General features: G+C 37.4%; 1 protein-coding gene across 8 annotated transcripts in view; it reads left to right on the forward strand.

The window, feature by feature from the left end:
• WRN (WRN RecQ like helicase) overlaps window positions 1–23,184 on the forward strand; it is a 127,140-nt gene extending 103,956 nt beyond the window's left edge. For 5 of the 8 annotated variants that reach the window (XM_024986205.2, XM_024986202.2, XM_024986203.2 and 2 more), the window contains 7 exons: window positions 7,251–7,326; window positions 7,559–7,671; window positions 9,691–9,805; window positions 10,723–10,854; window positions 13,427–13,589; window positions 17,188–17,402; window positions 20,446–23,184. In XM_024986205.2, the coding sequence (XP_024841973.1) occupies window positions 7,251–7,326; window positions 7,559–7,671; window positions 9,691–9,805; window positions 10,723–10,854; window positions 13,427–13,589; window positions 17,188–17,402; window positions 20,446–20,565 (934 nt within the window). In that variant the 3' untranslated portion in view covers window positions 20,566–23,184. 8 annotated transcript variants of the gene reach the window in all.
• The last annotated feature ends 1,274 nt before the right edge of the window (window positions 23,185–24,458 follow it).

The raw sequence follows: 24,458 nt of genomic DNA on the forward strand, positions 1-24,458 counted from the left end.
TATTTCATTGGCAGAAGAAAGTTCAAACATAAGCCTCCAGTATTACAATTATTGAGGCAGACTTATAAAATTATAGTTTTAATATTAAAACTATAGTTTTAATATTAAGAGCTAACACTTCTGGGTATTGTTTGCCAGGCTTGTGCTAAATGCTAGTCTTTATATAGTCTTTATAGTCATTTAATGTCATTTATAGTCATATAGTCATTTATAGTCATTTAATGCCTACAACAACCTATGAGTTAGCTACTATTATTTGTCCCCATTTTACGGTTGAAGAGACTTAAGGGTTAACTAACTTGTTAGGAGCATAAATTAATCACAGAGGTGACTTTTAAATCTATGTTTGTTAACCTTTAGCATCTATACACTATTTAATTATAATTTGTATGAAATATATATATTCCCACTTCATTTTCAAGAAAGAGATCTTATGGCAACATACAATGGTGGATATTAAGGTGATACATCTGTTGTGCTTTCAAGCTTAATATTTGTCTTTCTGACTTAATGAAAGTATGGAGAATGTACCGAATTATAGAAGGTCTGAAAATAGAGAGTTTAAAAACTTGTGAGGACATATGCAGAGGTTAAGTGGACTACATTTACATACATATTAAGTGAAAGAAGTGGTTTGTTCTCTCAATGGTGTGCTCACTTCAATACTATTGCTTTGGAGCTTATAGAAACATGTACTATGTATAACATCAGTCTTCCACATCAAATGGTTTCTTTTTGATTTGGATATGTCATATGTGATGACTGCGTTTCATGTAAACAGAAGGTTTAAGGAATGTGCAAAACAGTAAACCCATTCAATATGCTGAAGCATTTCTTCACTTAAACATTCCCTGTGACTTCTTGGTGCCATGGACTACCTTAGGCACTGGGATTGAGTGGAGATTAATAGACACGTAGTCGCTGGCCCTCTTCGGAGTTTGTATTCTAGTGGGATATACAGATGAGGGAACAGAAAATTACAATCCAGGGCTGTGGCACTTTGGAAACACACTTTGGAAGTGACACTTGAGGCTTAAGTAGAAGTTAGGTGAAATGCGGAAATACTTTCTAAGCAGTGGGATGGGCCACACACTAAAACCTGAAAGCAGCAGAGGATGACGTGATTGCTGGCAGTTCCCTGGGAGAGGGAAGCAAGGGAGTGGTAACATTTAAGACTGGAGGATTGAACGGGGTCCCGAGTATCTGGTGGGCTTCCTAGGTGGCACAGTGGTGAAAATATCTGCCTGCCTATCAGGAGACAGGGCTCGATCCCTGGGTCGGGAAGATCCCCTGGAGAAGTAAATGGCAACCCCCTCCAATATTTTTGCCTGGAAAATCCCTGGTAGGCTACAGTCACGGGGTTGCATAGATTTGGACACAACCGAGCGACTAAACAACAATAACAACAAGAATACCCAGTTCCTTTCAAGCACTCCATTTGATCATACAGGCAGTTAGAGCCGAGGAAGGGTTTTAAGCAGGACAGTGACATAATCAAATTTATGACTGAGAACAGGTGTTGACAAACATTTTCTATGAAGGATCGATAAATATTTTAGGCTTTGAGGGCCAGGTGGGCTTCCCTGGTAGTTCAGCTGGTAAGGAATCTGCCTGCAGTGCAAGAGACCCTGGTTTGATTCCTGAGTTGGGAAGTGCCCCTGGAAAAGGGATAGGCTAACCACTCCAGTATTCTTGGGCTTCCCTGGTGGCTCAGCTGGTAAAGAATCTGCCTGCAATGTGGGAGACCTGGGTTTGATCCCTGCGTTGGGAAGATCCCCTGGAGAAGGGAAAGGCTATCCACTCCAGTATTCTGGCCTGGAGAATTCCATGGACTGTATAGTGCATGGGGTCGCAAAGAATCGGACACGATTGAGTGACTTTAACTTTTCACTTGGTCTCCGTCTCAGCTACACAACTTTGCCATTGTGGCCTCAAAGCAGCCATGGATGATATGAAAATGAATGAGTAGGGCTCTTTTCCAATAAAACTTTACTTAGGGACACTGAAATTTGAATTTCATTTCATTTTCACATGTCACAATGTTCTTCTTTTGATGTTTTTTTTAACCTTTAAAAAATGTACAGAAGCCATTCTTAGCTACAAACTTTGCCAGAACAGACAGATTTGGCCCGAGCACCCTAGCGTGTCGACCCGTGGTTGATGACTGGCTGTGGAGGGTATGGATTGCAGGAGGAGCAGCATTGTAGAGACACAAGTAGAAAGGCTGTTGGTGTGCCGTTTACAGGAGGTGATGGTAGATTAGTCGAGGGAAGTGGCAGTAGGCGTGGAGAGAAGAGATTTGTGAGATATTTAGGAGATGGAATTGTTAGGACTCAGTGACTGAAAAGATACGGGTTGATAAAAATGGAGGACTTGAGTGTGACGCTTGGATTTCTGTCTTTGAGAGTAGGTTAAGTGCTGCCATTTCCTTCCCTGGGCCATGTAAGAGGAAGCCAGGTTTGAAGGGTTGTATGTTTAGGGGATGAGGTTAACTTAGGAGTTTTAGTGATAGACAAACCCAACTTTGAGATACCCATGGAGTGGTCCAGTAGTTAATTTTAATGGACAGGCTTAGTGTACAGAAATAATAATGATGCTTATGTATCAATAATTATTATTTTAAATTTCATTTGAATTTTCATTAAAATAATACATGTGAATTTTTTAAAAGTCGATTGGCACTTAAAGACATATAACAAAGCATAAGTTCACACCCTTCTCAAACCCATGTTCTGTTTTATAGAAGCAATTGGCCTCCATATTTCTTTTATTTAAAAATGCCTTTTCAACATATATTTTATTTTTATTTTACATTTCTCTTTGAAAGGCTGAAAAAGTGGGGAAAAGGCTAAGAGAGAGGCTATTGTTTTCAATCACTCATCTTTCCTTTTTTATAAAATGGATGTATTGTTGATTTACAATATAGTTTGGAGAATTCCGTGGACTGTATAGTCCATGGGGTCCCAAAGAGTCGGATACGGCTGAGCGACTTTCACTTTCACTTTCTTCAGGTGTACAGCATAGTGATTCTGTATTTTTACTGATTATACTCCATTAACGTTATTACAAGGTAACGGCTACGATTCCTTGTGCCATACAATATATCCTTGTTGCTTATTTATTTTTAAACATAGTAGTTTGTAATTTTAATCCCATTCTCCTAAATTAGCCCCTCCCCTCCTGCCTCTTCCCTTTGGTATAAAACCTGTGACTTTTCCATATACATTCATTTTGTTATTTTTTGGATTCCACATATAAGTGATATCATGGCTTCCCAGGCGGCACTAGTGGTAAAGAAGCCACCTGCCAGTGCAGGGGATGTAAGAGAAATGGGTTCGATTTCTGGACTGGGAAGATTCCCTGGAGGAGAAAATGGCAACCCACTCCAGAGAATCCCATGGACAGAGGAGCCTGGCAAGCTTAGCACATACGCGATATCATCCAGTATTTGTCTTTCTCTTCCTGACTTACTTCACTACAGATAATATTCTCTAGATCCATCCATGTTGTTGTAGATAGCAGAATTTCCTTCTTTTTATGGCCGAGTTGTAAGTCCATTGTATATCTATACACCACATCTTTTTTATCCATTCATCTGTTGATGAGCATTTGGGTTGCTTCCATATCTTGGCTGTTATAAATAGTGAACACTGGCATGTATGTATCTTTGAATTAGTGTTTTTGCTTTTTTCTGGCTGTGTACCTAGTTCTGGAATTGCTGGATCATGTGGCAACTCAATTTTAGTTTTTTGAGTGACCTCCAAACTGTTTTCTGTAGTGGCTGCACCAGTTTAAATTCTCACCAGCATTGTACAAGGATTTCCTTTTCTCTGCATTCTCTTCAACGTGTGTTATTCATAGACTTTTGATGATAGCCATTCTGACAGGTGAGAGGTTGCCTGCATATTTCTGACATGCTTAGATTACTGTTTTTTGACTCAATTAATTTTAGAAATTTTCTGTTTATATTCTATAATGGTAAACTAAAGGCTTGTTTCCCATATCTGCTTCCCTCATTTCCTTACTTTCAATCCCTTTGCTTCCCTGGAACAAAATTATATTTCAAGTTTTGGTCATATAAATAATTTGTTTTTATTATATATGCTCAAATATTGTATACTAAGGCAAACTGTGTTGTTATGACCACTGCTCCCTTAATTATCTTCTTTGTTTTCTTGATTTTTAATGTTCCTATTACTAATTTTTAATTTCTCCTATTTTCAACCTGTTTTAATTTGTTTATTTTCTTGGAGAGTTCCTTGCCTTTGTATCCCCTCCCATCTAATGAGAAGCTTCTCTGTTGGGTCATTTGGTAAAGAATCTGCCTGCAATGTGGAAGACCTGGGTTCGATCCCTGGGTTGGGAAGTTCCAGTGGAGAAGGGAAAGGCTACGCATTCCAGTATTCTTGCCTTTAGAGAATCCCATGGACAAAGGAGCCTGGCGGACTGCAGTTCATGGGCTCATAAAGAGTCAGACACGACTGAGCGACTAACACATCCAGTGAGATTTTAGTTTTAGTTATCAAAATTTTAATTTCTAAGAAGTATTTCTCGTTCTCTGTCTTCTTTGTTGAACCATGTATAGCAATCTTTTCTTGATTTGTGGGTGTAGGATCTTCACTTACCTCTTTGATGATATTCATTGTATATTTTGAATGTTTCTTCTGTGCACTTTCTTTTTCTAATCTTATTAATTCTTGTCTGTGCTAGGTCTTTGTTGCTGCAGAGGCTTTTCTCTCGCTGCGGCGAGTGGGGGCTCCTCTCTAGTTGTGGCGTGCGAGCTTCTCGTTGCAGAGCACAGGCTCTACGTTAGAGCGCAGGCCCAATAGTTGTGGCACATGGGCTTAGTTGCTCCACGGCATGTGAGATCTCAGACCAGGGATTAAACCCATGTCACCTGCCTTGGCAGGTGGATTCTTTACCACTGAGCCACCAGGGAAGCCCTTCTGTACATTGTTATAGCATTCATAGGGGAAATGTTTTCTATCAAACATTTTCCACCTGTATTTTTGCTTCAGGGGTATATTAGCCAGAATTTTGCCAGTATATATGATAATAAAATTTTTCTGAGAACTATTTTAAAGTAACAATTTGCAAATAGTCCATTAGTATAAAGATTTCCATAAATACTAAGATAAAAGTAAATATATTACTTCAAACAAATTTATAATTGTCTTGAGTAATCTGATATGACTAATTCTTTGAACTGGAGTTGTCTTTCCTCATGTTCAAATCTGTTTTAGTGATCAGATCAGATCAGTTGCTCAGTCGTGTCCGACTCTTTGCGACCCCATGAATCACAGCACACCAGGCCTCCCTGTCCATCACCAACTCCCGGAGTTCACTCACACTCACATCCATCAAGTCAGTGATGCCATCCAGCCATCTCATCCTCTGTCATCCCCTTCTCCTCTTGCCCCCAATCCCTCCCAGCATCAGAGTCTTTTCCAATGAGTCAACTCTTCGCATGAGGTGGCCAAAGTACTGGAGTTTCAGCTTTAGCATCATTCCTTCCAAAGAATTCCCAGGGCTGATCTCCTTCAGAATGGACTGGTTGGATCTCCTTGCAGTCCAAGGAGTCTCAGGAGTCTTCTCCAACACCACAGTTCAAAAGCATCAATTCTTCGGCGCTCAGCCTTCTTCACAGTCCAACTTTCACATCCATACATAACCACAGGAAAAACCATAGCCTTGACTAGACGAACCTTTGTTGGCAAAGTAATGTCTCTGCTTTTGAATATGCTATCTAGGTTGGTCATAACTTTCCTTCCAAGGAGTAAGCGTCTTTTAATTTCATGGCTGCAGTCACCATTTGCAGTGATTTTGGAGCCCAGAAAAATAAAGTCTGACATTGTCTCCACTGTTTCCCCATCTATTTCCCATGAAGTGATGGGACCGGATGCCATGATCTTCGTTTTCTGAATGTTGAGCTTTAAGCCAACTTTTCATTCTCCACTTTCACTTTCATCAAGAGGCTTTTGAGTTCCTCTTCACTTTCTGCCATAAGGGTGGTGTCATCTGCATATCTGAGGTTATTGAGATTTCTCCTGGCAATCTCGATTCCAGCTTGTGTTTCTTCCAGTCCAGCGTTTCTCATGATGTACTCTGCATAGAAGTTAAATAAGCAGGGTGACAATATACAGCCTTGACGTCCTCCTTTTCCTATTTGGAACCAGTCTGTTGTTCCATGTCCAGTTCTAACTGTTGCTTCCTGACCTGCATACAGATTTCTCAAGAGGCAGATCAGGTGGTCTGGTATTCCCATCTCTTTCAGAGTTTTCCAGTTTATTGTGATCCACACAGTCAAAGACTTTGGCATAGTCAATAAAGCAGAAATAGATGCTTTTCTGGAACTCTCTTGCTTTTTCCATGATCCAGGATCTGATAATTATAAAATTGAAGTCCTTACACTGTAGATGTTGAGCCCTTGCAGCTGGGAAATTTATAAGCATTTCTTAAATATCAAGCACGTTCTTCTCTTTCACCCCTAAAAGCAGAAATTTATTTAACTTTGACATCTTATACATATGCTATTCTATACAATTTCAATTTTATAACTTTTCCTCTTTATAATTAAAATCTTTTACATATGCTGTTCCATACAATTTCATTTTTATAACTTTTCCTCTTTATAAGTAATTTATCAGTGAGAAATGCCTCTTGTAGAAGTTGGTGTTCCGTCTAATGTGCTGCCTAACACCTTTCATATATTTGCTAATTGGGTGTTTTGAAGTTTTCTTTTAACGAGTCAAAGGCAAAATTACACCTTCTGGCTTATTTTTGTTAGTTTGGTTTTGAAGAAAATTGTCAATAATTTAATTAAATCCATGCTAATTTTCCTCAGCAACCAAAAATTATTATAAATTTATAAATTATTAACAGTGCTATCACAAGAAGGATTATAGATTGTATTCCTTTTGGTTTAAAACAGCTTATTTTACTTCAGTGTAGATAAGGAGTATTTTCTTTCAAAGAATTTGATTGAGGAGGAGGAGGCAAATGGTATTTTTAATTATACCAATTTTGTGATGAACTCAAATTACAGCTTTAACTTTACCTTTATAATGTATGTATTTGATCCAGAATGTTTAAAATCTAGGCTCTCATTTAAGTAACAGTCACCTTACTGGTATTATGACATACAAGTGTTAATATTGATTTGGAAAGATATTCTCATTTGGAAGGCAAAATAGAAAGTGAACTTGGAGAAAGAAAAGCTTTTGTTATTAATTTTCTTTTAATTGTTTTAGCATCATAGTGTCATCACCAAGAAAATATTACAAGTCCTCAGAACCTGTTATTTCCGCTCAAGAGCAGGAGACTCAGGTATGACTTCTGTAGAGAGGCAGTTAGTTTTTGAGACGATAGTTATGAACCTAAGCATGCTTGAAATTCTCTTGCCAGTATTTTAAAAATTGTTCTTTAACAAAGAGGCTAAGATACAGTTCCGTTTATTTTTTCATCCTAGAAGGAAATGTACTATCTGAAACTCTGAAATAAAGGACTGGATATTTCTAAGCACATTTAAACAGATGTTGTTTATTTGCTTTTTGTTCAGACTGCATTATATGGCGAATTGGTAGCAGCTAGGCAGAAACACGCCAATATGATGGATGTTCCTCCGGCTATTCTGGCAACAAATAAGATATTGTTGGATATGGCCAAAATGAGGTAAACTATTTACATATTTTAACTTATTTTCTTCTAACATAATAGATTCGTAAAATATATCATTAAGTGATATCACGACTATAGCTCCAGCAGTCACATCTGAGAAGTGGTTCCCAAATCTCCTGTGTTGATGCCAGTGATCTCTTCACTGAGCTTTAGTCCTACATTTCTATGAAACCAGCTGTTTTCAGCAATCAGATCAAGGATATATTATAAAATCTTAACACATTACCCACCAACCCCCCATATGTATGTGCATTTCATGCAAATACCAGAACTCTACTTTCTGAATTCCTTAATTTTGTTATTCATACAATCATGTTCCTCATCACGCCTCTTTAATACCTCTGATATTACTTTTACTCTTCTAATATATAGCCCCGTCTTTTATTATATAGTTTTTAGACTTTTTTGTTTAATTGTTCCTTGTGTAATCCGTTTATGCTTTTCTTCATTTTTTTTTAGTGACAGCATGGTAGTTCAGACCATTACCCTTGAACTATTGTAAAAGCCTCTAATTAGTTTCTCTTTCATCAGTCTCTCTCTCTATCTCATCTGATATATGAATAACAAATTAATCTTTCTTTACCACACTTTACTTTTAACTAGTTTCTCAGTCTTAAGTGAATGTGAAGTCGCTCAGTCGTGTCTGACTCTTTGCGACCCCATGGACTGTAGCCTGCCAGGCTCCTCCGTCCATGGGATTTTCTAGGCAGAATACTGGAGTGGGTTGCCATTTCCTTCTCCAGGGGGTCTTTCCGACCCAGGGATCGAACCCAGGTCTCCCGCATTGCAGGCAGACTCTTAACCATCTGAGCCACCAGTTCAATTCAGTTCAATTCAGTTCAGTCGCTCAGTCATGTCCGACTCTTTGTGACCCCATGAATTACAGCACACCAGGCCTCCCTGTCCATCACCAACTCCCGGAGTTCACTCAAACTCATGTCCATCGAGTCGGTGATGCCATCCAGCCATCTCATCCTCTATCATCCCCTTCTCCTCCTGCCCCCAATCCCTCCCAGCATCAGTCTTTTCCAATGAGTCAACTCTTCGCATGAGGTGGCCAAAGTACTGGAGTTGCAGCTTTAGCATCATTCCTTCCAAAGAACACCCAGGGCTGATCTCCTTTAGAATAGACTGGTTGGATCTCCTTGCAGTCCAAGGACTCTCAAGAGTCTTCTCCAACACCACAGTTCAAAAGCATCAATTCTTCGGTGCTCAGCTTTCTTCACAGTCCAACTCTCACATCCATACATGACCACTGGAAAAACCATAGCCTTGTCTAGATGGACCTTTGTTGGCAAAGTCATGTCTCTGCTTTTGAATATGCTATCTAGGTTGGTCATAACTTTCCTTCCAAGGAGTAAGCGTCTTTTAATTTCATGGCTGCAGTCACCATCGCAGTGATTTCGGAGCCCCAAAAAATAAAGTCTGACACTGTTTCCACTGTTTCCCCATCTATTTGCCATGAAGTGATGGGACCAGATGCCATGATCTTCGTCTTCTGAATGTTGAGCTTTAAGCCAACTTTTTCACTCTATTTCACTTTCATCAAGAGGCTTTTTAGTTCCTCTTCACTTTCTGTCGTAAGGGTGGTGTCATCTGCATATCTGAGGTTATTGATATTTCTCCCGGCAATCTTGATTCCAGCTTGTGCTTCCTCCAGCCCAGCGTTTCTCATGATGTACTCTGCATATAAGTTAAGTAAGCAGAGTGACAATATACAGCCTTGACGTCCTCCTTTTCCTATTTGGAACCAGTCTGTTGTTCCATGTCCAGTTCTAACTGTTGCTTCCTGACCTGCATACAGATTTCTCAGGAGGCAGGTCGGGGCCTTAGCCTTTGGTTGTCCTCTGAGACTCGAAACCTGATTACTTGTTTTATACGTGGTTTTGGTTTCTGGAACAAACATTAACACATGCGTATTGAAGGCCAGTATGAAGCTAAATATCCATCAGCTTTGTTGCTGGAGTAGTAATGTTTCAGTGGTTTCTTGACTTTAATTTTTTAAAATGATAGACCTACTACAGTTGAAAATGTGAAAAGGATCGATGGTGTTTCTGAAGGCAAAGCTGTGATGTTGGCCCCTCTGTTGGAAGTCATCAGACGTTTCTGTCAAATAAATAGCGTTCAGGTAAAATACTGTGATTTACTGGAGCTCTGAGAGAATTAACTTTTTTTGACGATTTCAAAACATGCTTCAAAAGCATCATTTTCTCCCTTCATTTTAATTTCCATGCTGGACACTTAGAAATGAATTTGGAGAGTTTCTTTATTAAATCAGTTATAAAAACATATTAGTTACCAGTTTTTAACAATTAAATATAGTTGACTTACAGTATTATATTGGTTTCATATGTACAACATAGTGATTCAATAGTTTTATATATGATACTCCAAAGTTATAAAATACTGGCTATGTGCCCTGTGCTGTATGTTACATCCTTGTAACTTATTTTATACCCAGAACTTTGTACCTCTTAATCCCCTTTCCCTATCATGTCCCTTCCCCCATCCCTCTCCCCACTGATAACCACTAGTTACATAATTAATATACTAAAATAGTTGTCAAGGCTGCTGGTATCTGTTTATTTTGTTGAGAGGTTTTAAAATTTGAATGAATACGTTATTTTAGATTAATAAATTATCTTACTTTCAAATGTAGATAGAAATTAAAACTTCATTTATTTATTTACTATTCACTTCCAGGGGATTAGGGGACTAATTTAGAAGCAGTGTGGTCAACATTATAGTTCATCTGTATTCTCTCCTTTTGGCTTAAGGAGAAGACTGGGAATTTTTAGTTCTGTAACCATGTTTGCTATTGCAAATACTTTATTCAAAATTTATTCACTGTAGCCTATTTTACTTTTAAAAATCAATATGTAAAAAAAAAAACGTTCTTTTTTGAGCTTCTCATAAAAAGAGAATTTGGGGCAGTTCCTTGAAGTTTATGTTATTTTTTTCCTTAATAGCTAATGATCATGTTTATATTCTATCATTATATTGATATTATTTTTGATTATTTGTGCTACATTTAAAATTGTGTAGACAGACCTCTTTTCAAGCTCAGAACTACAGGAAGAAGAGAAGAAAAATTTGGTGCTGGAAAATAAAGCAAATTCACTTTCACCGTCTATGGCCATTACATATTTTTTTTTCCAAGAAAAGAAAATGTCTTTGGTAAGTGTTACTTTCAAGTTAGAGGGAATTTTTAAATTTATCTAAATGTATTTTATCAGCTTTTCAGTATTAAATTGGGATAAATTTCTTATAATCCTACAGTGTTTCACATTGGTTCATTTTATAATTAATTTTAGAACAAGGTCATTTTCTTTTTCTAAGCCTACTTCTAGTAAAATCAGCAAGTATAGTTTGAGCATGATCATCTTACAGAGGTTGTATCAGAGGTACTGATTAACACATTTATAGCTTAGGGATGTTGAAGCAGCCATATTTTGAAGCTACTTTTTTTAATGGGATTAATAGTTAAAAAACTATTATAGTATGTACTGATAATAGATAATCTCTAAGATACATTGTTAAGTAGAAAAAGGAAGGTGCCTAGTGGTGTGAAAAATGTACATAAATGTGTATATATATGGATTTGCATCCTTATATATTTATAAATGGGTTTCCCTGGTGGCTCAGATGGTAAAGAATCTGCCTGCAGTGCAGGAGACTGGGGTTCAGTCCCTGGATCAGGAAGATCCCCTGGAAAAGAAAATGGCAACCCACTCCAGTATTCTTTCCTGGGAAGTCCTATAGACAGAGGAGCCTGGTGGGCTACAGTCCATGGGGTTGCAAAGAGTTGGACATGACTGAGCAATTCTTTCACTTTCACACATATTCATGTATCCCTGTGTATGTATACAAAAGTGCATAGAATATCTCTGGAAGGATGTCCAAGAAGCTAAAAATAAGTTTTAAAAAAGCAACAAACTTGCTTTTCACTCTCTTCTCTAGTGTCATGGTTTTTTTTTTTTCTTAACTGTGTCTGCTTGATGCTCTTTGAAAGAAATCTGACTGCTGTGAAAAATGGCCATACTTCCTGTTTCTTCATCATTGTGGCACAAGTCCTTAAGGTTGTGGAGATTTTTTAAATACACAAAATGAAGAGGGTATCTTAGTGGCAGAAGGGCAGAATGAGGCTTCCCCCTGAGTTTCACTGATCTGCATTCCTATCCTCTCTAATGTTAAATTGATTTAGATCAGGCTGTATGGTCCAGGGCCTCTTTTTTCTGTTCTCTGTGTCTCATGCTGTAGGCTCCATTACACACTTTCTATTCTGTTTAAGATTCAATATAAATAAGAATAAACAGTCCCTAGCTTGTCTTAGTCATTAATAGATGTTCTACTTAGATAGCCAAACTCCTTAATTAAAAGTTTGAAAGCCATTACACAAAGAACCAAATAATTCCACTGTACTCTTTTTGAAAGAAATTACATGATAAAGAGGAATTTTAAGTTCAGTCTCTTATTTAAACAGTAACATGTTAAAAATGCTTGTATATATATAATTGGACCAAATATGTATGGCAAAACTGTATGTAATTACTAAGAAAATATGGAATAGCCTCTAAATTTTTTGAATAAATTGTATTCTCATACTCAGCCAGGATATGAAGTTTCGTATATTCCCTATTCATGGTTAAAAATATGAGGAGTGGTATATCTTCATTTGGGTCTTCTGCTATTATTTGGTTGTATATTATTGTGAAATATTGTGGTGTAATTATCTGTGCCTCCAGGGAGCCTGAGGGGGGGGGGGGTCTTGCTAGTTAAGCACAAAATTAAACATGCCTAAGGGCCAATTAATCAGGAGCTATAATACAATTAGTTTTAGGTAATATGATGCCTGGTATCAAATAACCCTGATATTAGGCAGACATGGAAGTAACTAAAAACCTTCCTTTGAGTGATGAAGAATATTGCTTTACGTGCCCTGTTTTGTGAAAATATCAGCATTCATACACATACACTCCAAATTTAGGCTTTCAAGGTGTGTTAAAAAAGAGTATCATGAAGTAATTTAGAGCTGAGTGATTGAACTTCCTGAATGTTGAGAAGAATATTTTATCTAACAGACACCTTAACTGGATTTGGAGCTGCATTTGTTTAAAAGCTACATAAATATGTAGCAATGTCCTTAATTTAGCACAATTCATGTTAAGTTCAGTACTAGGCAAAAGATGACAGCCCCTTGTAAACTGTGTGTGTTCTTATTTTATGAATAGAGCCCACTTAAGCACTTGTTAAAGTCTTTTTGAGAACCTTTTATAGAATACATTCAGAACCTGATGTTACCACTAAGCATTTTAGCATTTGTCTTCCTGGAAGTTCATGTAACTGAAAGGCCATGTGTTATTTCAAGTGTGCAGTTTATTGAGTTACAGTTTGCTGTATTTTTAAAAGGTCGTGGCAGCTATGAGACTTACGTGGAATGACTGTTCTCTGTTACTAATGGGTTTTTAAGGTGAATAATTGCAGAAGGGTGAGGACTGATCTCAGCTAAAGCTGGGTGGTTTTGCTTCATTCAATATAGGAAGTATACAAAGCAGCAGCACCTGGGGAGTTCTAGCATGTGAGTCATTTTGAAGAATTAGTTAAAATGAGAAATGTAAATGAAGGTTCAGTCCACTGTTTTATTTCTCAGTGAACACTTACTACCTGAAGGTTTTGGACCTTGTGTTTCTATACAGCACAGTGGAAGCTTAAAAAAAACTCACTGATTGTTTTGCTGCCCTTGCTCTAGAAGGATACAGCTGAGAAGAGGACTCTGCCTCTCACAGCAGTTGGCATGCACTTATCCCAGGCGATGAAAGCTGGCTACCCAGTCGATACAGAGCGAGCAGGCCTGACTCCAGAGATTCAAAAGATTATTGCTGATGTTATCCGAAACCCTCCCATCAACTCAGGTGATAACCAGGACCCTTGTCTGCAGCCTTAATGACTTGAGTCATTGAACCCAGATGAAGTAAACAGGCAATCTGCTGATATTTTCCACTCTGATCACATTAACCCTTTATGCTACTATGAAAACTTCACTTTTCTAATGCTTTGTCTTGTTTTAGAAAAACAATCTTTCTTCCCATCATCACTCAAAGGAAAGTCTGAATCGGAGAAATTCTTGTTTTGTTTGTTTGTTTCAGCTTCTTATTACACCTTCCATACCCATCGCCAAAACAGAGCTCTTTCATCCTTCTCTGATTTCTAGTTCATCACTTGGAAAAAAACATCCTTCCCCATAGCTTACTGACTCTTAGTTTCTTCCTACATCTTTCTGATTCCCTGTCATTGCTTTCACTGAACTAGCCTGTCTCGTCCAGGCAGTCACGTCAGGCACTGTGCAATTGAAGGGATGGACTTGGGCCCCTTGTGGAAGGGTTTTCTCCTGTCATTATGCTGTGGAACCTCAACTGTGGTCAAGCCCCTTTGCCTTACAGAAAATGTTAGAATCTGCCTATTTTAAAATTATGATCCCTTTTTTACAGAAGTAAAGACGAGGTACATTAGAAGGGTTTTCCTACTCTAAATGTACAAACATAAACTAGGTGTATCATAATAATCCGGTAAATCTGATGAATTTTTTTGGACTGTTAGGACAGAGCAGAGGACATAGCAAAAGCCTCATCTCCAGAGCTGCAGTGCAAATAGTGAATTAAGCTTTTTACTACGTCAAACTCTTTCCCACTCAGGAATAAGTATATAGTTCTCCCCCCAAGGTTAGAAATAAGGTGAAAAAGATCACAATTAATACTATACTTAATTGATAAGTACAAAGGTATTTAAGTTACTTTCAAAGGCAGCCTTCATTCTAGGCCTGAACAAGACTTGACTGAAGAAGACCTCCATCTCTTCTGCTGATCAACCTAAGAGGCCAGGAGAGGGACAAACACAGGTTTGAGCAGGGAAACCTGCTCAAGGTTAGTTCCAGGGAACCTAAGTTTCCCTCTTTACTATATACCGTGTTAAAGTTGTTCTGCCAACTTTTATTTAAAGCAAAGACATATGCAATTTCTAATCCTGGTCGATGAGACCTTCAAGTATTTAAGGGCCTGTTGATAAATTATGTCTAGATCTTATTGGAGGGAGGAGACACCTTAACAGCTAATTCTGCTCCTGTGTCACAGCTTTCTGGTTATGTTTGGTGTCCCATTTAGGGCAGTCTCTATAGGGACCTATGTGCTAGGCTTGCTAATCTATGTAATAGTTGTGAGTTCATAACTGGAAATTAATGAATTGGCATTGTGTGAACTTGGTTCACCTGGCTCTGTCGAGGTTATTACTGGTTTGTAAATTTGAAAACCTGAGGGCCAGATCCTGTTCTGTAATAAAATACCCAAGGTCACTTAGCTATGAGTGTCTTGTGAGGAAGCTAGCCATCTCTGCCGGTCACTCTCTAGTCTTTCTCACTACAGCTGCCATTTTACTGGAAGTTAAGGCAGAGAAAGGACAACAGTAATTACTGGTGGGGTTAGAATCATGATTGTATAAAATCTTTCTTTCTTCAGTGCAGAAGGAAATAGTATTTCAAAGAAAGTCAAATGCCTTCTTGCTCAGATGCCTGTTTGATATTAACACCCTAGAATTACTTTTTTCCTTATATATGTATTGTCTCTTAGGATTTAGAGAAAGATGTGTCTCTGATAAGCTATTTGATTGTATACAATATCATCTGAAAGAGCTTGTGCAGTTTTCCCCCCCTTTTCCTATTTTCTTTACTACTACATATTGAGTATAGCAAATTTTCATTCAGAGTTAAATATTAAAATGAAATTAATATTTCAGTTGAATTAATAAAGATATTAGCATAAATTGAAATTCCAAAGAACAATGAAATTTAAATTATACTTACTAAACACTTATTTCATCTTTCTGTCCAAACATTATATATACATTATACAGATAATGTGAAAATATATATTATTGTAGTTTACTTCCAAAGCCAAAATTGAGAACATTAAGATTCGTGAGCTCTAACTAAACTTTATTTCTTTCAATTGTACATTTATAGTCTGTAATATATAATTTATTGATGTGAAATTTTATTTTTGAATTCTTATTTTTCCATAATAAAATACTGTTTATTATCTCACTGGAGGAAACATTGTTGAGTTATAAACTATAATAAGAGATGAAGATATCCATGTCACACTAATGATTCAAATAGGTTATTTCATTCTTTTACTTAGCTGTAGCCATATCACCAGAGAAGGCAATGGCACCCCACTCCAGTACTCTTGCTTGGAAAATCCCATGGGCAGAGGAGCCTGGTAGGCTGCAGTCCATGGGGTCGCTAGGAGTCAGACACGACTGAGTGACTTCACTTTCACTTTTCACTTTCACGCATTGGAGAAGGAAATGGCAACCCATTCCAGTGTTCTTGCCTGGAGAATCCCGGGGACGGGGGAGCCTGGTGGGCTGCCTTCTATGGGGTCGCACAGAGTTGGACATGACTGAAGTGACTTAGCAGCAGCAGCCATATCACATAATTTGGTGTTTTAATGAACCAGTTTGTTGGCATTTAAATTCTGCCCAATCTTGAATTGATAATTTTCTATATTTTATTATGGCATGATCTTATACTTAAACATAGAGTATTCGAGAACAGAGAAATTATGTCTTATTATTTTCATGCTTATTTGCTAAATAGATTTTGTCCCTGTAACTTAATATTTTAAGGAATTCTGCACTTTTTGATTCTTTTAGTTTTTTTTCATGTTTACCTAATTTTAAGCTGCTTCTCTTATGGAGTTGAGATAGTAACTATGCCTGCTAATAAATGAAGCAATGTATTTAATGATGTACCTGGATAATATTTTGAAGAATTTTGTTCTTTCATTCTTAATGTGCATGTCCCTGGAAAATTAAGGGTGGCTTCCAAGGGACATGCCACAAAAATAAGGGTAATTTGATCTCTTTAACCGCTGAAGGAGTGCAGGCAGTGCTCATTGTTTCACTTGATTTTTCGGGAGATATTTTCAGCCCTTAATTGTGTGGAAAGTTAGGGCAAATAAGATCTTAAAATAAAATCTATCTTTCTCAGAAAACATATTCAATTAATAGACATTTTAAATAGTTGATATGTTTTGTTATGCTTCAGTATCCATTGAAAGAATCCTTTTTATTAGCATCTTATTTACAAGTATGATTAGCTTCTATTTTAAGAATAAATTATTTTCAAAAAAATTAGCTTATAATTGATATTTGGAATTTGAAACATAATTCCTTTAGAAACGATTCTATGGATGGTGGTTTTGATTCTCAGTTTGAAACAGAAGTTCTGCAGAGTGGATGAGCTGACCTGCTCGGAGGCAGGAGTGCAGGAGTGAAGGGGGTGTGTGCTTACTCCATTTCCGATCTGGGAGGGGGTAGGCATTTGCAGGAGGAACATCTTCTCTGACCACCTTCCTCCTTCCTCTCTACAAAATATTTCATTATTTCCAGCTTATAGATTTTTCTGTGATGCTCTATGTAATTTACTTTTAAATCTTTTAAAAAATTCTTTTACAGATACAAATAAAATTAACCTAATTAGAATATATGTTCCTGAAAACATTGACACGTATCTTATCCACATGACAATCAAGATCCTGGAAAAAGATGGTGACCACAGAATGCGATGCCACTCTTCATGTGATCCCAACAAAAAGCGACGTTTCCCCGACCCTGAAGAGAGCTCTTCAAATTCTAAGAGAACCAAGGAAGAAGTAGACACTGAGGCCAAGGTGTTAATTATACGTAGGATTTTCATATACTGTCAGTGTTCAATTTCCATACCCTAATACCACAGTGTTGTGTTTTTGATGTGTTACAAATTCTGATAGAAGGTTACTTAAAAAAAAAATCTCTGAGCTGTGTTTCCTTTGGTTTTGTAAATCTGATCTGAGAAAAGAGATTTTTTTTTTTTAATGACAAGAAAAGAAGAATATAATCCCATCTATTCTAGCTTATTGTGTGGGAATGTCAGCTTAAATTTTACATCTACCTTATATTGACTGTATAACCTGGAAATGCCCTTTCTTTCAGGGACTTCCCTAAAATTTTGGGGTCCAGTGGTTAAGACTCTGTTCTTCCAATGCAGGGGGCACAGAGTCAGTCCTTGTTCAGAGAACTAAGATCCCACATGCCTTGTAGCATGGTCAAAAAACCAAAACCAAAACCAAAACCCAGCTTCTATTATAAATACCTCTTTAGATGTTGGAATTTGTCTCCCTCCTGTTACTCTTCATTCTCTGTTCCTGTTACACTGAGTCTCTCAGGTACAAGGGTAGTTGTTTCTCATGGCCCTGGGCACAGCCCAGTGCACTTTTGCATGATCAGAGAACGACCATGAGTTTAGTAGTATTTTACATGGTATATTTTATTAAAATCACATGCTTTGAAAATTATTGTTCTATGATTTATCTGAGATAAATTGTAGTTAGAGAATAACTCTTCTTTGACACTGTGACTCTACCAAATGATTGCAAAGACTTGAAAATTTGACATTTAATTTCTTCTGGGCCTAAAGTTCAGTGATAAAAGTTTGTGAAAATCATAATTAACTCAAAAATTACTTTAGTTCACGGATGATAAATTCAGCATAGCGGTAGGTGGTTGCTACTATTTATATTAGAGAATTAGGAACTTTATTTCAGTTGTAATCTTTATAAGATTTCCAACAGTTAAACTCTTTTTCTCTCAATAGCTTAAAAATAAGAGGGGCTGGTTTTTTAAAACTGTCCTTCAGTTAGATGTATATATATTCATGTCCTAGATAACCTAATGAAATTTGCTTACCTGGAATTCTTTACATTATTTTGGCAATTGATTAGCTATAAGAAGGGCATTAAAGAAGATATATGTAGGGCAGTGGTAGTGAAATTTGGCTGCTATTCCCAGCCTTTTATTTCTGAAATCTGTATACAAAGTGCCTAAGACCTTATTTTTTTCCCAGCTGTATCGGTCAATACAGGAAAAAGTGTAACTTGTTATTTTTCCTGAATACTGAAGCACATTTATAGTGAAATATTGTTTCAATCTCACATTAACATTTTTGCTTCCCTCCTATTGAAATAATATCATATTCTGACAACAGAGTGGAGGTATTTTTTTTAATCGGGACATAACTGCTTTGCAGTGTTATGTTATTTTCTGCTGTACAACATGAATCAACCATGTGTGTGTATGTAGAATGGGGGTATTGTGGAGAGGGTGGGTAAGTGGGTGGAAATCATACTAAGCTTACTGGATTTAGCCTTTTCTTTTTCCCCATTTAGGGGAACAAGAATATTGAGGCTGGGAAGTAGATTATGAGATGAGTGAGCCAGCCAGACTGTTTTTCTTCCATCCACCTTCCAGTATAGAAAGCTACTCTGAGCGCTGTAGAGTCTGTTGGAGGCCAAGTTTCAAGATCCTTCCTGTGTTAACATTTGTCTTCTCTACCGCCCTGGGTTGTATTCCTTAGTCTCTTTCATTTTACGATTATGAGGCTTCTAATAAAAGCTAATGTCAAAACAAATTCTCTTTATTAGCTGATGCATCATTAGGTTTACATCTGTTGTGACTGCTGTTTACTGGAGGAAGATTATGTCTTGATAATGGTAGTTCTGATTAATATACCAAGGCACACAGTAGAGTCTTCAAATATGTTTTTTTTCTTTCAGATAAGTTTTTTTCAAATAAGATTCTTAAAATAAGTTTTTTAAAAATTGATGGCAAGTTTTCTTAAATTGAAGCTTTTAAATTTTGTTTATTTCAGGTTGTTTAAAAAATTTTTGCGTTTTAGTATTTTTGTCCCATTGCTTTTTATTTCTTCTTAAGGGAGAAGAAATTTCTGTTCTCTATATGTTGGATCTGCTTGTGCAGATCGTATAGTAGGCAACCACTGCCTTTGTGTTTAATTTTTTCCCCTAAAAGCTAGAGACTTTTAACTTAAAATTCTGAGGCTTCATTTGGTGCATGGGACCCTCTAGAATTAGACAAAATATTGTGCATGTGTACATTTGTCTTTTTTCCCTAAGTGGATCCCTAGTTTCAGCAGATCCTCAAAAGAGTCTACAAAACAAAGATAATTTTTTCCCCCATTTACTGAGCAAATATTTTTTGAGTACCTGTGATGTCTCAGCAGTTCTGCAAGGCCCTGATGATGCCTGAACTACTCCGAATTTGTCCACTAGTGTAGATGTACACATTGTATGCTTTTTTAATTGCTAATATAACTCTGTGTGTGTGTGTGTGTGTGTACACATGCTCAAGCAGATGCCTTCCTCCGAACATTAAATTCACCATTTTGGCATACCCAAAGTTAATATGGATCTGAAATAATATCCAGTTCTTTCCTTCCCAAATGAGAGTCTTTTTTAGACACTTGAGTGTCTAAAAACATGTAAGAGGGTGGCAGGTAATTGCCTAAACAAATGATATAGTGATTTTGTCTCTCATGTGTTTACTTTTGAATCAGAAATAAACTCTGTAGATATCATTATTTTGTTTTATTGAAAAGGGAATGATGATGGGTGTATATTTAGTAACAATGCAGGTGATGTAAGAGATGTGGGTTCGATCCCTGGGTTGGGAAGATCCCCTGGAGGAGGGCATGGCACCCCACTCCAGTATTCTTGTATGGGGAATCCCATGAACAGAGGATCTTGGCGGGCTACAGTCCATGGGATCCGAGTCGGACATGACTGAAATGACTTAGCACAGCACGTGTTACTTGCCAGCAGTACAAATATATATATACATATATATAATATATATACTTTTTTTGTTGTTTCTTTCCTGTAGACTTCGTCTGAAATGTCCAAGAGAAAATTACCTTGGTGGTTTGCCAAAGGAAATGACACCTTACCTGATACCAGCAAGAAATCAGTGGCCAAAACCAAAAACAAGGGTCTTTTTAGTTAGACTGGCAGCTGTCAGAGGAATTGTATGTCCTGCTGTATTATAAGAGGGAAGCTGTATTTCATTTCTGAAAAGAGTAGGGAGTGTTTGTTTAAAAATTATTCTAATTTTGAAGTAAAACTCATCTATTTATTGAATAGCTGGCATTTGAAAACAGTCTTGGGCAAGCCACGTAAAGTTGAGTCTTCTGAGGGTCTGAGTGAGTGCCTCCTAGGACAGAATCTTAAGTTACCTCCCTATGAGATCGCTTTAAGAAATCGTGTCATTGCCTGTTTTCTAATCTCTTCACTTATTCCCATAGTATGTTTGGAATATGTAATGTGCAATGATTTAATACATGTAACAGATTAGGAGTTGTATAGTGATTATGTGTGTGATATGAAGTATTCTTGTATTACCGAAATTCTGTCTTATACATGAAGAATGTGTAATTATTTTACAAATTGTCTTTTTATTTTTAGAAGAAACTCTTGTACGCATTTTAAAATGGTGCTAGTGGGCCAGACCAGTGAAAATGAAACGTTTAGGGTTCTGTGTAAATAGAGAAAAGAATAGACCAAATGCACTTTGTATTTTACATATGATTTCTATTATTTTTCAAATAATAATAAAAACTCTTTCCTACTGAAAATTATAAAGATATATATTTTCTTAAACTATCATTTATTTAATTATCATTATGAACAAAGCTAGTGGAGGTGATGGAATTCCAATTGAGCTATTTCAGATCCTAAAAGATGATGCCGTGAAGGTGCTGCACTCAATACGCCAGCAAATTTGGAAAACTCAACAGTGGTCACCAGACAGGAAAAGGTCGGTTTTCATTCCAATCCCAAAGATGGGCAATGCCAAAGAATGTTCAAACTACCACATAATTGTACTCATCTTACATGCTAGCAAAGTAATGCTCAAAATTCTCCAAGCGAGGCTTCAACAGTACGTGAACTGTGAACTTCCAGATGTTCAAGCTGGATTTAGAAAACGTGGAGAAACCAGAGATCAAATTGCCAACATCCACTGGATCATAGAAAAAGCAAGAGAATTCCAGAAAAACATCTACTGCTTTATTGATTATGCCAAAGCCTTTGACTGTGTGGATCACAACAAAGTGTGATCACTGTGATCAGTTTTCAACAAAGTGGACAATTCTTAAAGAGATGGGAATACCAGACCACCTGACCTGCCTCCTGAGAAATGTGTATGCAGGTCAGGAAGCAGCAGAGATATTACTTTGCTATCAAAGGTCCATCTAGTCAAAGCTATGGTTTTTCCAGTAGTCATGTATGGATGTGAGAGTTGGACTATAAAGAAAGTTGAGTGCTGAAGAATTGATGCTTTTGAACTGTGGTGTTAGAGAAGACTCTTGAGAGTCCCTTGGACTGCAAGGAGATCCAACCAGTCCATTCTAAAGGAAATCGGTCCTGAATATTCATTGGAAGGACTGATGCTGAAGCTGAAACTCCAGTACTTTGGCCACCTGATGCGAAGAACTGACTCACTGGAAAAGACCCTGATGCTGGGAAAGATTGAAGGTGGGAGGAGAAGAGGACAACAGAGGATGAGATGGTTGGATGGCATCACCGACTCAATGGACATGAGTTTGAGTAAGCTCTGGGAGTTGGTGATGGACAGGGAGGCCTGGCGTGCTACAGTCCATGGGGTCGCAAATGGTGGGACATGACTGAATGACTGAACTGAACTGAATTACTTTGACTACCTTTAACTTTTGATGATGTTGGAATTTGATTCTAATATCTCTTTATTTAGCACATGTAACTGAAATATCCAAAACCCTGCCACTGATTTGGGTAAATCACAGTTGATATAACTTTAAGCAGTTCAACATGTAGCATTTACTTGACTTCTTTGTAAATAAAAATAGCTGTTGTTAATAAAGAAGAAATACACGTTTATTGTAGAAAAATGAAAAAAATCCAGAAAAGTGAAAAAAAAAAAAAAACTGAAGTTCCCATGGTAGGTAATTTATTAACCCTTTTCATATATCTGGCCAAGCCATTTTATATTCACTTCTTTTCTTCATTACATGAATAATACATGAATGAATATTCTTTGTGAAACATTCAAGCTACACTTAAAACATAAAAGTCCCCCATATTCCCTTTTCCCTGCATCCCAGTACAAGCCCTTTTCCAGGTAACCCCTGTTGAATATGTGACGTACAGTTCTCCATAACCATTTCTTCTGCATTATGTGCTTCTGCGTGTGTAGCTACACATACATTCTTGTTTTTTTACTTTTATTCTTATATTGAAGTACAGTTGATTTAAAATTTATATTTGTTTTAGGTGTATAGAATAGTGATGCAATAGTTTTATAGATTATATTCCATTTACAGTTATTGTAAAATGTTGGCTATATTCCCTGTGCTGTACAATATGTTCTTGCAGCTCATTTATTTTATATTTAGTAGTTTGTACCTCTTAATTCCCTAGTCCTATCTCACCCCTCCCCATCACCTTACAATTTTCTGCAACAAAGATTATTTTACTTAGTTTATTGTGAAGATCTTTGCATGTCAGTATATGTATCAGTGTGTTTTTGTTTTTGTTTTACAGCTATATACTATGTTATTTGGTGAATATACTATAATTTATATAATCACTACCTGTAAGTGACTTTGTTATTTTTTTCTATTTCAGATTATTTCAAGAAGTATAATTATTATCAAACACAAACATGTTCTTTATTATATTTCACTTGGGTGTATTATGAACGTGTTTTTCCATGTCATTAAATAATCTTCCACAGAATCTTTTTTGGGGCCTTCTACAGTGTGGTGCAGAGAAGGCAGTGGCACCCCACTCCAGTACTCTTGCCTGGAAAATCCCATGGATGGAGGAGCCTGGTGGGCTGTCGCCCGTGGGGTCGCTAAGAGTCGGACACGACTGAGCGACTTCACTTTCACTTTTTACTTTCATGCTTTGGAGAAGGAAATGGCAACCCACTCCAGTGTTCTTGCCTGGAGAATCCCAGGGACGGGGGAGCCTGATGGGCTGCCGTCTCTTGGGTCGCACAGAGTTGAACATGACTGAAGCGACTTAGCAGCAGCAGCACAGTGTGGTGATTCTCAAAGTGTGGTCTGCAGACTGTGAGGAGTCCCTGAGACCCTTTTGGGGATCTGCAGAAGGGAAACTATTTTTATAATACCAAGAGGTTATTCACCGTTTGTAGTGTGTTGATATTTGCATTGAAGGTGCATAGCCATGGCCTTCTCCCCAAATCACTGGTACTTTACCGCAAATCAAGGCAATGGCAGCAAATTACTGATCTGATTAATTCTCATTTCTGGAACACATTTTTCCAATATTCTGTGTGATAAAAAGGCAAATTCACATCCAGCACCTGTCCTGTATACCAAGGTATGATTGATTGATTTCAGTATGATTGAAGGTATACCAAGGTATGATGGTTGATTTCCAGGAAAGCCCCCGTTTGGTTGTTTAGTTGTGGATTAGGTGCTTTTATTCTGTGGCATATCATTTTTACTGAAAAAAATGACCAAGAGAAAACATCGTTGGTTATTGTTCCCAGGCAGAGGCATAAGAGTTCCTAGATCCCCAAGTTCTCCGTTTTCCATGAGTACCTTCTGGGTTGGTTTCTTTTGTTTTGTTTTGTTTTAAATCCTCCCTGCCTCTGTCCTCCTGTCTCCTGACTCCTTGCCAGAGTGTGTTTTGGAAGCCATCCCATACATATCTGCCTCATGACCACGTATGAATAACTGGTTCAAAATGACCCTCACACATTACAAAGTCTTTACCATAAAAACAGATGGACTGAACTGGAATCTCCTGGATGAAACATCTTTCTGCAGCAGGCTCAGGCCTGAAGTTGGTCTCCGGTTCATTCTTAGAAACAGGGAATTTCTTTTATTGATT

This window comes from Bos taurus, chromosome 27, assembly GCF_002263795.3.
Source record: "Bos taurus isolate L1 Dominette 01449 registration number 42190680 breed Hereford chromosome 27, ARS-UCD2.0, whole genome shotgun sequence".
NCBI lineage: Eukaryota > Metazoa > Chordata > Mammalia > Artiodactyla > Bovidae > Bos > Bos taurus.